An 18,383-nucleotide genomic window follows, 5' to 3' on the forward strand; every position below is an offset into this window, starting at 1 on the left:
GAACCGGCCCATTTGTGCCGAAGCATGGCTCTCCCACGTCAAATATAATGTAAATCTACCATCTGCCTATGAATTAACTTCTTTAATGGTACCAGCTATCATCAGTGTTTACCTCTACAATTATATCGTAGCCGTATGTACGAGGCTTATCACTGCAGAAATAATAAAAAATATAACTTTGACAGTTTCGTGGTCGGGCAACACGTGACGCTGCAGGACGACGTGGTCAGCCACCTCAACGTGAGCCGCGTGACGGAGCAGGACGGCGGCGAATACGCGTGCGTCGCCGCCAACGCCGCCGGAAAAGCGTCGCATGCGGCCCGCGTTAATGTATACGGCCTGCCGTACATACGGGAGATGCCCAAGGTCACTGCTGTGGCGGGCAGCGATCTGCACATCAAGTGCCCCGTCGCGGGTTATCCCATTGAGACCATTAGTTGGGAGAGAGGTGAGTAGTTTAATATGATATCAATATATAATTAATTATGAATTATTATAATACGAGTAATAACATCCTCAGGATGTTGACTCTACGAACAACGTCCGTCAAGTTCGTAGAGTCAACATCCTGAGGATGCTTCGGTGTTGGGACGAAACGCACGTCGAGGTTTTCACCTTGCATGGTGGTGAGAGGTCTTGCACGAATTTGCCAACATGATTGCTTGCGTGGTGGTAGTGTTTGCAGGTTCTTGCATGCGAGTGTACAAATAGGCAGTGTGGGAGAGGAGGGAGGTGCTGTACGCATGTCTATGCGTACACGCACTCATTTACTTACAGGTTGAGGTTTATTTCGCGGAATATTGCTAAAAATAATAACGTATTTTTTTTATAATAACAAACTTCCACACCGATTTCGGTGGCAGTGGCCGGTTTTATTGAAACCAAACCAATTACGCAGGAGTGATTTTTATAGTGCCTAAGTGTGTGCGCAGCACAAGAACCTCTCTATCCCAGTGGGACGGACGACCATCACGACTGGCGAGAGATCAGGCGCAGGACTGATTTTTTAACATGCCCATCCGACGCATGGATCATTTTACTTATCAGACAATCAGGTGATCACCTGCATTGTCCTAACAAAACTTGCAAGGGAATCAAACCTACAACCTCCGAGTCAATGGTCACGGACTCTAAACCATTGGACCACGGAGGCATATCAATATATTCATGTTAAATAAACAAACTGCCTATTAAAACATTTGGACTTATATAACCAAATTATAGCTGTTACTCTTTAGTTGGGACTCAGCTATGTTATTATTAAGTTTATATTGCTAAAACATTAACTTGTTGCCTTTCTCTTCGGCCCAAAATAAAAATTGTAACCCTTCCTACCTAACCTAACCTATACATTTCGTAAAAAAACTCCCGTGTTTTTTTTCTGTTAACAACTTTACTATCATAGAAATGAATTAAGGGGCAGATAGAATACTTCAGAATTTGATCGGGTTACGTCAAGCCCAGCCAGCAGATGTTGCCTAAAATTTGACTAGACACTCCGACCAATTAACATAGGTCGGTCGTCCGCTTACGGATCAATTTCGCTGAAAGTACAAAACGTGTCAGAATCATAAAAGCAATCGTCCCCCGAGCGATAATTTATACGTGGTAATATATATAAAGTTTATACGTGGGAGAGCCATGTCTCGGCACGAATGGGCCGGCTCGACCGGAGAAATACCACGTTCTCACAGAAAAACGGCGCTGGCGCTGTGTTTCGCCGAGTGAGTGAGTTTACCGGAGGCCCAATCACCTACCCTATTCCCTTCCCTACCCTCCCCAATTCCCTTCCCATCCCTACCCTCTTCTATTACCCTATTCCCTCTTAAAAGGTCGGCAACGCACCTGCAGCTCTTCTGATGCTGCGAGTGTCCATGGGCGACGGAAGTTGCTTTCCATCAGGTGACCCGTTTGCTCGTTTGCCCCCTTATTTCATTAAAAAAAAAAAAAGAAAAGTGTTTTTTCCATCGTTACGGGCAAATGACACTGAAATGATAATACATTTACATGATTCACCCTATATTACGTTACCGCCAGATTCAATTTGGCGCAATGATGGCCGACACTAGGGTCCAATTTTATATTGCGTTTATTAGATTTGTTTTCCGTTATTAAAATGTAATTTATACAATTTAAAGAGTAAATTAATTTTTAACTATTAGGTTGGGGAAAAAGTATTTTCCCTTATGTTTCAACTTGTAATAAAATTTATTTGGCTGGCATTTGTATCTGGCAGGTTATGGTATCATTAAAAAGTTTTATTTATTTTTAAGAAGACGCGCAATTCCAAATTCAAATTAGAAAAATGCGGTTTCTTGTTAAAACACTGATGTAACGATGAAATATTACAAAAATCTATTCTGATATTATAAATCAGAAAGTATGCTTCACGTACCCAACCAATTTTGATGAATTTTTAAAAGCTTTTATTTACTTTTGCTCTGTATGTATGTAAGTAGTTGCGGTGGAATTTTGGAACTCAATTTTGAAGTAGATAATATATTTAACCGATTAAGCTGAAATTTTGCATATGCGTTTAGTTTGGATGACAATGCACGATATGGTATGAACTATCACTCTAAATCCAATATGGCCGACTATCCAAGATGGCGAAATAATTATTTTCTATGCAGTCCTATAATATGGATATTAATGAGAGCAACTCGAAAATTAAGAGATAGTTTGAAGTTTGAGAAAGGAAGGAACATAATTCCTATCGTACAAATTTCGGTGTAAGAAGGTTATAGCATAATCTATAATATAAAAATGAGTCGCTGAATGTGTTGCGCAAAACTCGAGAAAGGCTGAACGGATTGGGCTAATTTTAGTCTTAAAATATTCGTAGAAGTCAAGCCTACCTAGCATACGCCAACGAGATATCTCACTCTACATGTTTTCTCGATGTTTGATGGTTTGTCTCTTCATCTCTATTCACCCTAGCATGACAAACATTTTTTCTCGCGTAGATCTATCATCGAAATAACACATTTTTATAGAGTTTGGTCGAGATAATGTCGAGATTTTGACATTATGAGACGAGTAACTACTCGTCTCATAATGTCAAAATTTAATTATCTCGAGAGTGAGATATCTCGTTGGCGTATGCTAGGTAGGCAGGGAAGGTTTTTAAGTGACACGAAGTTCACCGGGACAGCTAGTCTATAATATAAAAATGAGTCGCTGAATGTGTTGCTAAGCGCAAAACTTGAGAACGGCTGAACGGATTGGGTTAATTTTAGTCTTAAAATATTCGTAGAAGTCCAGGGAAGGTTTTTAAGTGACACGGAGTTCACCGGGACAGCTAGTTTATTATACTTTTTATCGACTTTGATGGCTTATGATAATAATAATAAAAAAAACTGAGCTAAGCTTAAAATGTAAAAATTGAAATAACATATTATATTAATTAAAACAGGCGCTTCGTTCTAACGATCGCGGAATTAAATGCAAAGATAAAACGAAAAAAGATATCGAGTTCGTTATTCCTTCGTTAATTATATTTACCTAATGAGTCTGCAATTTTCAATAACAAGTAATATCCAATAATAATAGTCATTAACGGAAATTTTATCTACTCTACTTGTTAATTATTTCTTTCTTTGTAGAACTAGAACAATATTTTATAAGCTAGTTTCTTTTGTCGCTCAGATATTCTTCTTATTATTTAATATTGCATCTTTATCATAATATATTAATACAGAGAAATATTATGTTTTTTTTAAGATCTCTTTTTTTGAAACTGGGCATCACAGACAGCATGCAGTGTAACAAACAAACAGGTACATAGAATATCAAAATGTCTCTTAATTAATAATTTGCGTTAATCAGTAAAGTACTAATAATTAGATAAGCAACTTGTGTCTTTCCAATATCACTGTCATTAATATTATATTGTTTCTGAACGCCTCCGTGGTCTAGTGGTATGGAGCGCGGCTCTTGACTCGGAGGTCGTGGGTTCGATTCCCGCGTTGGAAACATGTTATTTCCAAGTTTGGTTAGGACAATGCAGGCTGATCACCTGATTGTCTGACAAGTAAGATGATCCATGCGTCGGATGGGCATGTAAAAAGTCGGTCCTGCGCCTGATCTCTCGCCGGTCGTGTCGGTCTTCCGTCCCACTGGGTTATGAGAGTAAAGGAATAGAGAGTGCCCTTGTGTACTGCGCACACACTTGGGCACTATAAAATTACTCCTGCGTAGCTGGCCTGGTTTCAATGAAACTGGTGTGGGAGCTATTATTATTATATAGAAAATGATAGTCAAAATACAAGAACAATATAAAATTGCTGTAAATATCGATGACCTTAATTTGAAAGTTGCACTGGTGCTTAAGTAGTTCAGTTGGAGTCCCGAACAAGAAAAAACCTAATATTGTGTAACGTATGGACAAAAAAATAACATAAATATGAACTTCACATAATGATCATTATTATTAACTTTGATATTTACTTTAAATATTTTTAGTCCAAACATTGAGTTTTCATTATTATAAAACTAGATGACATTTTTCTGGGACAAAAACTATTCAGCGGTTTAGGCATGAAGAGGTAACCGACAGACAGACAGACACACTGTCGCATTTATAATACTTAATATATTTATTATATTATTAGCACTAATTGAAAATAATTATATACTTTAATGATTCTACGTAGAACGTCGCTACGGGCGGCGTAGCAGTCGTAGCACTTCGTAGCACCTGCGTAGCGATCGCTACGAGTGTTTTATAACATCTTGAGAGAGCGTACATTAGAGACACGATAGTTTTTAGACAATCTTGTTTCACATAGACGAGTCAGCTTTACGATTAAAGAAAAACAGTTGTGTCTACCACGCGGCGCATACCAAGTCGAAACTTGATTATTGACGTGGGAGAGCCATGCTTCGGCACGAATGGACCGGCTCGACCGGAGAGATACCACGTCCTCACAGAAAACCGGCGTGAAACAGCGCTTCCGCTGTGTTTCGCCAAGTGAGTTTACCGGAGGCCCAATCCCCTACCCTTTTCCTTTCCCTACCCTCCCCTATTTCCTTCCGTACCCTCCCCTATTCCCTTCCGTACCCACCCCAATTCCCTTCCGTACCCTCCCCTATTCCCTTCCCTACCCTCCCCTATTACCCCTTAGAAGGCCGGCAACGCACCTGCAGCTCTTCTGATGCTGCGAGTGTCCATGGGCGACGGAAGTTGCTTACCATCAGGTGACCCGTTTGCTCGTTTGCCCCCTTATTTCATAAAAAAAAAAAACTGTTTTGTCTACGACGACGCAACGCATACATCAGACTAGGTACACCGCTAGACAGTTTTGTCGTTGATGTGCGCGCTCGCATACATTTCAAAGGGAAGCCGACAGTCGTTAGACAGACTTGTCGCGGTGCAGTTCTTGTACGCATTAGACAATTTTGTCTATGATACGTTTTGTTTCAAATGTGCGCGTCTAGTACTTTTTATTATGCGATAGTCTGTCTAAAAACTGTCGTGTATCCAATGTGCGGTCGCCCTTATGTAGGTCGCATCTGATTCACTAGCATTTTCATTCTTTAGATACTTCTCTAATATACAGGGTGTAACGAAACTAAGTGATAATACTTAAGGGTATGTAAGTGTTCCTCGTAAAAAGTTCACTGTGAAAGTGGCAGCCCTGAAAGACCAATTTTTTTTTCGCTTTTGTATGGGGAAACTCGTGACGCTGGGGCGCTTGCCCATACAAAAGTGAAAAAAATGTTTGGTCTTTCAGCGCTGCTACTTTCACAGTGAACTCTCTACAAGGAACACATACACACCCTAAAGTATTATCACTTAGTTTTGTTACACCCTGTATTTCTCTCTTCAGCTCATAGAAATAAATCTTTTAGAATCCTGTTCGGTGCACTACTTCACTTCAATTCGGCTTAATTCGCATAACAATTTGACCCAATTTTTTTGCGACCCACTTTTCCGTATCAAAAGTGTATAGAGAATATCAGAGCATAAAATTCGTCAGGTCGTTTAACAGAATTAGAGGGTAGGACGAAATTAAGTCAGCCCCGCCCTCGCAATTCTGACCTTTTTCTTCTGACCCTCATCTTATCTTTTACGGAACTTTCATTAGAGGTTGAAGATCTTTTCCGGAAGGAAGTTCGTTACTGGCGCGGGCGGTCCATTGTAAATTAATTTGCGGTTTACTACTATTTTATTGACGAGTTTACTCTTAACGCTTATACTTGGGAGAGCCATGCTTCGGCACGAATGGGCCGGCTCGATACACTGGTTTTTAGCGCTGTTTCACGCCGGTTTTCTCACAGAAAACCGGCGTGAAACAGTGCTAGCGCTGTGTTTCGCCGAGTGAGTGAGTTTAACGGAAGCCCAACCCCCTACTTTATTCCCTTCCCTACCCTCCCCTAATTCCTTCTCATCCCTACCCTCCCCTATTACCATATTCCCTCTTAAAAGGCCGGCAACGCACCTGCAGCTCTTCTGATGCTGCGAGTGTCCATGGGCGACGAAAGTTGCTTACCATCAGGTGACCTGATTGCTCGTTTGCCCCCTTATTTCATTAAAAAAAACTATTACTTTTTCATTTCTGTGGGTAAGTTCAGCTTAGTTCATAAGTCCGTTTATAAGGCTTAAAAAGGATTGAATATTTTTTAACTCTCCTTAATCCACGTTCAGCGGCTTAAACGCGAAGAGGTAACAGACAAACCGATCGCATTTATAATATTAGTATGGAGTGCAATAAACCAATTTAATAATGTTCTTGGAGCAATGTTAATCCTTGCTGTGAATTCAAAATTAGGGCGGCAAATGCATTTTTTTTAAATTAAAAGTTAGATAAGGGCGACCGCACATTGGATATACGACCGTTTTTAGATAGACTATCGCATAATAAAAAGTACTACACGCGCGCATTTGAAACAAAACATCTCATAGACAAAATAGTCTAATGCGTATAAGAACTGCCCGGCGACAAGTGAGACTAACGACTGTCGGCTTCCCTTTGAAATGTATGCGAGCGCGCACATCAACGACAAAACTGTCTAGCGGTGTACCTAGTCTGATGTATGCGTTGCGTCGTCGTAGATAAAACAGTTTCGTCTTGGTATGCGCCGCGTGGTAGACACAACTGTTTTTCTTTAATCGTAAAGCTGACTCGTCTATGTGAAACAAGATTGTCTAAAAACTGTCGTGTCTCTCATGTGCGCACTCTCTTTACACACAAACTTTTCTGATACACATATTTTATTTAAAAAATCGAATCACAGACACATAATATAACTTTCAGAATGAAATTAGCTTCGGTTGAAAATAGCATCATTCGAATTTGGAACAAGTTTGTTTTGAACTGGCCGTTCCGCCTCACTACACTTTCGCGGTCACAACTTCAAATTACATTACTTTTTTATCTGTTTGTTTTTTTAGTTCAGTTTGTGTAGTCTGGCAGTTTTGTGATTTTTTTTATGAAGTAAGGGGGCAAACGAGCAAGCGGGTCACCTGATGGAAAGCAACTTCCGTCGCCCATGGACACATCATCATCAGCATCAGAAGAGCTGCAGGTGTGTTGCCGGCCATTTAAGAGGGAATAGGGTAATAGGGGAGGGTAGGGAAGGAAAAAGGATAGGGCCTTTTCTAGGATTGAGCCTCCGGTATACTCACTCACTCGGCGAAACACAGCGCAAGCGCTGTTTCACGCCGGTTTTCTGTGAGCCCGTGGTATTTCTCCGGTGGAGCCGGCCCATTTGTGCCGAAGCATGGCTATTTAATAATTTCATTGCTAATTTTGAAATCCAAAAAAGTCCATTTTGGGAAACTGGACTTGTAATGGGGTAAGTAGTGGTTTAGTAACTTGTATTAGGTAATTATTATTTTTTTAATCGGGACTTAACGTGACTTATTTAAGTAGTAATGCTGTAGCATTACTACTTAAATAAGTCGCGTTAAATTCCGATAAAAAAAATATGTAATTATAATGCAACGCGAAAGTTTAAAATTGTATTAGGTAAGACTGTATTATGTTTACCAATAACTCTGCCAGCAACTTAGCCATATTATATACTAATGCAAGGGTTTTCAAAATTATTTTGTCTACTACCCACTTTGAGAAGAAATTATGTTTTAGCGCACCCATTGTTTCAGTTTAAAATACATCCAGATGAAATAAATCACCCAAAAGCCTCTACACAACGCCCCCACTTTTTTTCTGGGTTCCACACCGCCCCCCGCCAGGCCTTCAGCGCCCACAAGGGGGTGTTTTCGCCCATTTTGGGAAAGGCAATACTAATGTAACTAATATTGTCAACAGACGGACAAACCCTGCCCCTGAACCGTCGCCAGAAAGTGTTCCCGAACGGCACGTTGATAGTGGAGCAGACACAGCGTGGCGAAGACGCCGGCACGTACACCTGCCAGGCCGCCAACCGCCAACGACACGCCGCGAGACGAGACGTCGAGGTGCAGATACTAGGTAACGTCGACATTAGTGACGTAGTGGATAGTGTGTGACGTAGTAGATAGCCAGTAAGTGACGTAGTGTAACAGCGCGGGCAGCCAACGACACGCCGCGGGACGAGACGTCGAGGTGCAGATACTAGGTAACGTCGACGTTAGTGACGTGGATATTGTGTGACGTAGTAGATAGCTAGTAAGTGACGTAGTGGAACAGCGCGGGGCAGCCAACGACACGCCGCGAGACGAGACGTTGAGGTTCAGATACTAGCGTTAACTTGACAATTCGGGTCGCATATTGCAACGTCGCTAGCCGTTGCGATGCATTTTATTGAACGGTTCCTGAACGTTCCTCTCAGGAGTTTATTTATTTAATCGTGGTGTTGATTGTTTAATATTTTAACATTAGCTAATCAAAAGTTCTGTTAAATAAACTTCTGTGAAAAAAAAAGTCTGAAACTAGAGGATACTGACGTAGTGGATGGAGTGGAACGAAGTGGATGGTGCGTAACGTAGTCGGTAACGTGTTGCACATAAATTATACAGAATCTAGACAGCATAGATGAATAATAATGCCTTTAGATACTTTGCGGATATTAATGAGTAGTGACGCATTGGCTCGGCAATGCTTTTCTAGGTCGTTATGAGTATTTATCACACTAAAGTATCTGTGTTCGTTCGGAGGAAGCTTCTAAATAAATCATTATATATATATATATATATATATATATATATATATATATATATATATATATATATATATATACTGAGACTTGAGCGTTTGCACGGTCGCCACCAGCCGTATGCGGCTATTGGCCGCACGACTTTGGGACTTGCGACTTTATCCGCTTCCGCATGCGGATAAAGTCGCAAGTCCCAAAGTCGAAGTAAACGGGTCACGGCTCACGGATCACTGAATAATTAAATTAATCAACAATATTGCGCGTAAATAAATAGTACGAGCACACCCGCGTGCACTGAGCAATGTTCGCTGTAAATAAGAACAAGTATGACATGTCCGTGTTTGCGTGGAATGGCGCGTAATTTCAAACGCGGTACATGACGGTAAGTATAAATGTCCGCATCTAGCATAGTAAAATTTAATACAGACAGACAGACCGAAACTATAAGGGTTCCTTGTTGACTACGGAACCCTAAAAAGTAGGTAAGCACAAATCTTGCGAAAAAACTTTGGTGCTCGAAGTTGGACTTTGAGTGAGATTTCGTGCGTCTACTAACATGAACGGAAGGTTTCGCGTCGAACTGGCATCGTTGCATATCAAAAATTACCGTTAAAAATATCAGTATTAATAACGTTATTTTTATGTGTCGCGTCGACCTGGCAACGTCGCATACCAGAAAATAACGATATTTTTACCGGTAATAATAACGGCTTTTTTTTAAACTATATTTAAATGAGTTACCTACTAGATATCGTGTAAAAATATCGTTAAGCTACCCTTATAAAAATAACGGTACGTAACGGTAATTTTTCTAGTAATCGATAACGTTATGAAGCCATGCTATATGCTGGCAACATTTTTTATTTTAGTCATGTTTGTATACAAACTTCAAAGTTTAAACAAATGAATTGCGAATCATTAAATGAATTGCACGTTAAGAGAAGTTTAAAAATGAATCGTAAATGATTCATTGTATGATTCAACTAAGCGACCATTTTAGCCCCACCGGCCTCTTAACTACAACATTTCTATAAAATATACATAAACGTTCAGTACATTCCGAGCTCAGTTGTAAAATGGATCGTAAACTTTCTAATTTTCTTTAATAGGATTTAAACACTATAAAATAGCGCTTCGCATTCTTAATTCATTAAAGTCGACTATACCGCAGTTTATTGCGAATAAAATTTTAAACGTACTTAATAACATTATGAAATTAGCCGCGTTAAAATGGCAAAAATTTCAGCGAATCGGGGTTACAAAGGGTTGTTTCAGGTTGCCCTTGTTAGAACCAAAAACAGAGTAGTATTTTTTACTTATATCACATTTGATTGATTGTATTGTAATAACACTTATTATAGAATGTAAACATGTTAACTAAAGATAATTTTATATAATATATAGATATGACGTGAAAGAAACGGGAAAATTATATAATGATCTTATTCAATGTTCATAATAATTAAAAGCGTAATTTTAAACATAGAAAGCTTTGGATGTCCGGCACATTTTGCATTATTCTAATAGGTATAAAAAATACTTTGAAATTAAACGCATAACATTATAACGCTGACAGAAAATAGAACGAAAATAATTATGGTAGATAATACAAAAGCTTTTACTTTTATTTTTCTCTTGGCCTGATTTTCAATGTCGTTTGTTTGAATGGTCCCGTGTTAGTGAAAAATGAGAGACCTAATTAGCTTTTCAAATATACTACATAATATTACGTTAATAGAATATAAAACATGAATATTTCGTCAAAATCCAGGAGTGAAATGTGTTTTTTTTTTATAAATGTCACAAAACTTTTCTTTGTGAAAGAAATAAAAAACCCGATATAAAATATTACTAATTGTCAGGGACATTGATGGACAATGCAGGATGTAAAATATTGAACCGATCAAATCACTGGAGTAATTACTTACAAACTTTCATGAAATAGTTAAACCTCAAGTGTTCATAAAATAGTTAAACGGGCGAGCAAACTTATGATGTAGCGATACCCACAATTAGCGCCACATTCCTGCATCGCGCTATCGATGTTTTCTAAGTCTGTCGCTATATATACAACAGCTGAAATGTATCACGTGGGCTCCGGCCTGACCGAGCATAAAGCCTCGCTCGGTCGGAAGATCCTCCTTTGTGGCTACCACACATATCCCCACAATATCACTCTCTTTTTACGCCGGATGTATGGAGACTGGACGAATGATCGCACTCATGCGCTGTGCATACAAGTTGCACGATGCTATGGCCTATGGGCTATGACTATCGATGTTCATTTTTCTCGAAGTAGGCGGTAGGGAGAATCTCTTTCTATTCCCATAAACAAAAACTTTTTGCCAGTATTTTTTTTCGAAAATAATAATATTTTAAGCTATATTTTTCGAATCTCATGAAATCAAAAAATTCCCGAGGCTTAGGTACTTGCTACTGACTACAAAATAGCATGCTAAATGTAGGCTTTCATTCAAACCATATTGCAATGTTGCTGATAATATAACGTCCACAATGCCCATCATCCTTTATTTTGTAATTTCGTCGTATTCACACGTGCATTATTTTACAGTCCAACCCAAGATCCTGCCTATACAACCATTAACGAATCTACTCCGAGAAGGCATGAGGGCAGCCATATCCTGTCAGATATTAGAAGGGGATCTACCAATCGCCTTCCGCTGGGAGAAGAACGGGCAGCCCGTGACGTCATCGCCTTATGCCCCCAGTGGGATAATAACTAGAAGAATGGACGAGTATAGCGCCTCTCTCGTCATAGAGCATATAACGTCGCTGCACAGCGGGAACTATACGTGTATAGCCTCAAATGTAGCCGGCTCTGAGAGGTTCACTGTACCGCTTACTGTCAATGGCAAGTATTTATTGGAATTTTAGAAGAATTTAATAAAAAAATGTTTCTTGGTTAATTAAGACATAAATACACAGTCAGTAACCATAAAGCTCTGTAAAATTTGTGTGTCGTTTTAGCCGCCTAGTATAAAAAATAAGGACTAAGGTGGCTTAACTATGCAGTTATTATAATATTTTGTCTTCTGTTGTCAGTATTAGCTGGTTTAGGAAAAGCCCATTTAACTTTTTGGGTAGAATTTAATACTTTAATTGGATGAAAACTTTAGTGAAATGATAAATAATCTTAACTCTTATTTAATCTTTATCCACTTATTCAAAATGTCCGCCATTTTGTAGTGCCACCAAGATGGCGCCTGGAGCCGAACGACATCGCGGTAGCGGCAGGTCAGGACGTGACGCTGCAGTGCCAGGCCGACGGCTACCCCAAACCCAATATCACGTGGAAGAAGGCTGTCGGTGAGTAGAACATCATAACTCGGTAAACCTAGACGTTAGGAATCATCAGCGATAACACTTAACCTGCCTACCCTAACCCAACGTTTTTAGGATAAGCATTTAATAGGTCATACATCAAGATGAAATTGTATTGTTATTTATAGCAGTTACAGTTGGTTCACATAGAAACGAGAAAAAATAGGCGTGAAGGCGTGACTTGGCGATTCATAAAAGCAAAACAAAATTGAAATTGCGTTTCGCGTCGCGTTTCATTTTATTTCATACTTAGCAATTGTTAAACATTTAAGACCCAAATACTAGGGTACCATCCAATGTATATTGTCTAAAAATGTTGAAAGACTAATTTATAATATAGTCAATTAAAATTTAAACTAAAAGTTATTTAGGACGTTAGATCAAACCATAAAGTTAATATACCTAGCGGAATAGAGAAACAAAGGCCTGAGCAAGAAAGATGTCACTATCAGTAAAACTGCGTGGTAAAAAGAGACAGGTGATACATGGCAGCAGCACTCTTTTTCGACGTACAGTCGGTACGTGCCGCACGTTGACAATTTAATCTCATAGAATTCATGTTCAATCATGCTTGTGTAAGTGTATACGTACACATATTTTTCACACAGATGAAAACCGATTTCGGTTACGTTTGACTCGAGACTCGAGATTGTTGCTCTATTCCGCTAGGTATATTAACTTTATCGATCAAACCGTTCTGAAACTTATTCTCTCCCCAGGCAACACTCCCGGCGAATACAAGGACTTCATGTTTGAGGGTAGCTCGCGAGTCCTGGAGAACGGTTCCCTGGTCTTCGAGCGGGTGGCCAAGGACAGCGAGGGTCACTACCTGTGTGAGGCGCGCAACGACATCGGTGCTGGGCTCAGCAAGCTCATATTCTTGAAGGTTAATGGTGAGTTGTTTTATAATTAGCTTCATATTAGGTGTGGTAAAATCAAGGAACATAATGTGTTAGACATAGACCGTATAACCGTCAGGCTGGCATCAATTCAATCTATCAGTATGGACTATGGTCCACACTGACGGGAGAATGATCGTGTAACCGTTTGATTGACGGACTGATCCTTTTTTATTGTGTACTTTCCGGTCTTCATTCTGGCGTCAGTCATCAGACTGATGGACTGAACTGATGCTAGACTGACCGTGTAACCGTACTCTTAAATTTAAGGCCTAGGCAGGCTAGTTTTAAATTCATGAATTTAGATCAAGCTACTGACACCCAAAACTATTAAAGTCCGTTTTGTTTCACACCTAACCCATTGATTTACCTACATCAAAACAAAAACTCATAATAATGTGTCATGTAGACATACGGAACCAACAAAATCCATCGTTTGTCTCAATCCTATTACGAACCCTTGTCTATCTTAAAATTCAGTTCGTCGTCTGAAATAAATGTAACATTCCTTTGTTCGCTGCTCAAATTAAATGTACCTAAGTATTTCGTTGTAAAGATCTCCCTTTATTCAATTTGGTTTCGTTCTTAATATTTAAACTTAAAAGATGAAAATGTCAAGACGTCTTGAGCTCGCAATTTCATTATTTTTCTGAAAGAATTTTCGGTGCGACTTAGTTTAGAAAATTCGCGGAATTTCTTATATTTTGAGTGCGCATCGGAAAATTGTTAATATAGTGAAATATTTGGTAGGTACACTATGTCTGCCAATCGATATTGAATAATATAAGAATACGAGCTTTTGTCGGCGGCTTCGCTCGCGTTAAGAAGAATTATTACATGCAAACTTTCATCCCCTATTTTAACCCCTTTGAGGTGGAATTGATCAAAATCCTTTCTTAGCGGATGCCTACGTCATAACATCTACCTGCATGCCAAATTTCAGCCCGATCCGTCCAGTGGTTTGGGCTGTGCGTTGATAGATCACTATGTCAATCAGTCAGTCAGTCACCTTTGAGTTTTATATAATATATAGATACTGCAGTTTCTTTACAAATATGTTTTTCGCCCGATTGTATTTTAATAGGCATAGTTAAACAAAGAAAAGTTTATAGTAGTAACGCGTATTACAATTTGTTACAGTAAAGTAAATAATTATTGTAACGAGTAAGAATGTGTAGATACTGCTTAAATATATGTAACTTTGTCTTTCCCTGTATTTTCTCTTTTATTTGATACTTCCATCCAAATGAGTCTAGTATTTTTTATCCAATCCCAACATCTAAAGCAATCAAATCCTTCCTATCGATATTAGTTAGACGTTAACGAAAACGTAGGAGGTTAAGTAGTGTCGGGTGCAGGGGAGTAGCTACAACCCCATCTAGGGACCCCGGGCCAATGGGACCCCCATATGTAAGCAAATAATTAAGAACACCTCCAAAATTTTTTTTCAATTTCACGTGTAAAAAAAAACTTTATTTCCCGCGTAAAGCGTGAGTTCAAAGTTTTAAATTGAATTGTTTTAATTTTTTTGGAAAACTGTAGGATTCATATTTCTTATAAAAAGAATTTTACGTAAATTTTTTTGGAAGAAATCGTCACTCTTTCTGAGGGCCCCTAACAGATTTTTATACGGGGCCCCGCCTAAGCACGCTACGCTTCTGGCCGGATATCCTCGTGTTACGGATTACGTCAGACTAGTCTATTTATAAGCTGAAGTCCCCAATCCTGAAAATATACCTACGTGATATTATTGCGTAGGCATCCTCCCATGTAATTTAAGTCCAATTTGGAAGTAATGATGATCTACAGTTATGATCTATAAACGACTATCGAAATGGTGGTGGTAATAATATTATTATGTAGAGTTGACGACATCTGTCATGGCTCAGTTGGTGCCGCGTTGGTAGCGCCGGGGTTCGCGAGTTCGAATCCCGCCGATGAAACAAAAAGTTTTCAATGTTCCTGGGTCTTGGATGTGTATTAAATATATGTATGATAAAATAAAAATCTTAAATATATGTGTAATATAAAAGTATTAAATATATTTCCGTTGTCTGGTACCCTCAACACGAGTCCTTCAGGTACCTTCAGGCTTCAGGTACTTAGCACGAGGCCAGACTGACTGGTGTGAAGCGTCCATAAATATAGATATTAACTATTTACTTATTAATTAACCGACTTCCAAAAAACGAGGAGGTTATATGTTCGGCTGCGGATATTTTTTTCTTTGATACTATGTTAGTTTTGTACACTTTAGATTGTGCAGCGAGTATTCCTGTGTACTGCGCTCATACTTGGTACATACTTGGCCTTCTACATTGTAATCGGTGTTCGAACCATTATTAATAACCTTATAAGTTATAAGTTTTTCATAATCTTTTTTTTTATTGAAATAAGGGGGCAAACGAGCAAACGGGTCACTCGCAGCATCAGAAGAGCTGCAGGCGCGTTGCCGGCCTCTTAAGAGGGAATAGGGTAATGGGGGAGGGTAGGGAAGGGAAGGGAATAGGGGAGGGGATTGGGCCTCCGGTAAACTCACTCACTCGGCGAAACACAGCGCAAGCGCTGTTTCACGCCGGTTTTCTGTGAGAACATGGTATTTCTCCGGTCGATCCGGCCCATTCGTGCCGAAGCATGGCTCTCCCTCGTATAACAATCTCCCACGTATAATAATCTGATTTTACATAGTTTCACTACCGATTACTAAATAGTTGCTAAACTGTAAGTTTCACACTGAAGAGTAGCATCTATTATTAACTCGAACTCTAAAGTAAAACAAACGAATTTATCACCGTGGCGCTAACACGTCGCAGTTCGCAATACGTCTTGTTGGGAACGAGCCACAGTATTGGGTATTGGCGATATATCACAATCAATTATATTGACGTGCACGTTCCGACGAATGCGTTTTATCAATATGTTTTTTGTTATTTATTTTTACGAGTACTCGTTGTTGTTAAAGATGGATTGTCATTTATCTTTATAGCCATTGTTGTTTTTGCAAAACTTAGGAACTCTTTCACAAAATAGTCCTTAGGATAGTAATTATTTTCGTATAATATTATGTTTACTTATGTGATATGTCGATGAGGATAAGGTATCGTAACATCGTTAACGACGTTAAGCAATTTAAATTCGTCTCGGTTTTTAGTAAAATGTTTAAAATCATAATCATATTATCATAACGTATCTAAACTGACGTGGTCCATTCTTAAAAAAGTGTTTTTACCCGACTGCCGGGAGGGTTATGTGTTTGGCGCGTATCTTGTATGCTTGTAATATTCTTTATTACCTTGTATCTCCAGAACCGCTTAACGGATTTTCACAATTGAGGTATCGTTAGATTTGTCTTAATGACCCAAGTGTTCTTAGATAGGTGACATTTAAAAAACCCAAAATGGCAGATGTTTGACGGCAAATGGCAGTATTGTGAGGTAAAAAAAATAAAAATTCTACCAAGCATATCGAGTGGGGTATCAAAATAAAGGATTTTAAACTCTGATTCTAAATATGTATGAACTTGCAGTTTTAATATTAAATGGAACGATAAATCTACACTAATATTATAAAGAGGAAAGATTTGATTTTTTATTTGTTTGGCTCCGAAACTACTGGACCGATTTGAAAAATTCTTTTACCATTGGAATTCTACATTATTTTTGCTGAACATAGGCTAAATTTTATTTTGGAAAAAGTAGGGTTCCGTAAGATATTTGGGTTCTTCGGACGCAAGTTGTAAAAAAATCAACCAGAAAAGTTGCTTATTTTACGTACGCTGCCTAAACTATAAAAGATAGAACCATAAAATATTACAAGTAATTGTAGAACTTATAAATATCTGCAAAAAAGTCCGCGACACACTATACCTATTATGTCGCGTGAGGCACAATAACCATTTTTTTATTTAAAAATCTTGAAAATTTTTTGAACCACATTTAAACGCGTTTATTTTACTCATTCTTTTAATCCTTATCAAAATAAATTATTCCATCACTAAGTACAGTTAATGTAGATAATATTTGGTCTTTGAATGAATACAATTGGACATTTGATTTTGAAATTATGGCGAAATTAAAATATTGCGATAGTTGGCGTCACCAAGGCGGGTGCGCGTACGAAAGGAAGACAAATCTGTGCTGCAGCCTGCGTTTATTGACTGCGTCGTCGATGTTAGTGTCGGAGTCTGTGAATTGACCTGTAGCCCTAGCACGGCCACTAATAGAAATGCGAAAGTATAGACAAACTGTGGACATAAACTAAAGGTGCCGTTCCAATATTTACCGCGGCCAATCGCGACCGACAAATTCAATTAAAATGCCACTTTATGACAGACTATAGTCATATCATCTATAACATATATAGAGTAGGATATTATTTGAATTTTAAGGACTATAGTCTGTCTTAAAGTGGCATTTTAATTGAATTTTTGGGAACGAAAAAAGATCGGAACGCTACCTTAAGTTTATCTCCACAGTTTGTCCATACTTTCGCATTTCTGGTGGTCGTGCTAGGGCTACAGGGAATCATTTTGCTGACCGAGTCTTTCCTGGGTATGCTTTTCGCAGCGCTCACCGACATCCACGCGGGCGGAGCCGCGGCCGACCGCTAGTAATAAAATAAGAAAAAACCAAAATCGGCCTGCATGGATAAATACAATATTAATTAAAAATTACTTATTAACTGACATTACTAAAACAAGATGAAAATTCAATGACAAAGTATTAAAAAAAACAATTATTTGGTACTTACTCAAAACTAGAAACATACACTGAAACATACCAAACCTATGTACCTATTATAACGTATTGTAGGTACACTTAGAAATGGTTACACTTAGAAATGGTCGAAATGGTTAGATGACTACAACTACAAAGTCGCAAATAAAATAAATTAAACCCGACTGCAAAAAATGTTAACTAAAAAGATTGAAACAAGACCTGTTTTAATTGATACGACTCTTGCTTACGAGTTTCATGCCAGGATAAATAGAAGGTTACATAGAAAAATGTAGAAGAAGAAAGTGGATTATAAAATGCAGTC

General features: G+C 38.7%; 1 protein-coding gene across 3 annotated transcripts in view; it reads left to right on the top strand.

The window, feature by feature from the left end:
• LOC121737026 (Down syndrome cell adhesion molecule-like protein Dscam2) overlaps positions 1 to 18,383 on the top strand; it is a 232,974-nt gene that overhangs the window by 186,580 nt on the left and 28,011 nt on the right. For all 3 annotated transcript variants that reach the window (XM_042128548.1, XM_042128546.1, XM_042128547.1), the window contains exons 12-16: positions 186 to 448; positions 8,277 to 8,438; positions 11,675 to 11,974; positions 12,310 to 12,429; positions 13,164 to 13,337. In XM_042128548.1, the coding sequence (XP_041984482.1) occupies positions 186 to 448; positions 8,277 to 8,438; positions 11,675 to 11,974; positions 12,310 to 12,429; positions 13,164 to 13,337 (1,019 nt within the window). The remainder of the gene's footprint in view (positions 1 to 185; positions 449 to 8,276; positions 8,439 to 11,674; positions 11,975 to 12,309; positions 12,430 to 13,163; positions 13,338 to 18,383) is intronic.

Source organism: Aricia agestis, chromosome 20, assembly GCF_905147365.1.
Source record: "Aricia agestis chromosome 20, ilAriAges1.1, whole genome shotgun sequence".
NCBI lineage: Eukaryota > Metazoa > Arthropoda > Insecta > Lepidoptera > Lycaenidae > Aricia > Aricia agestis.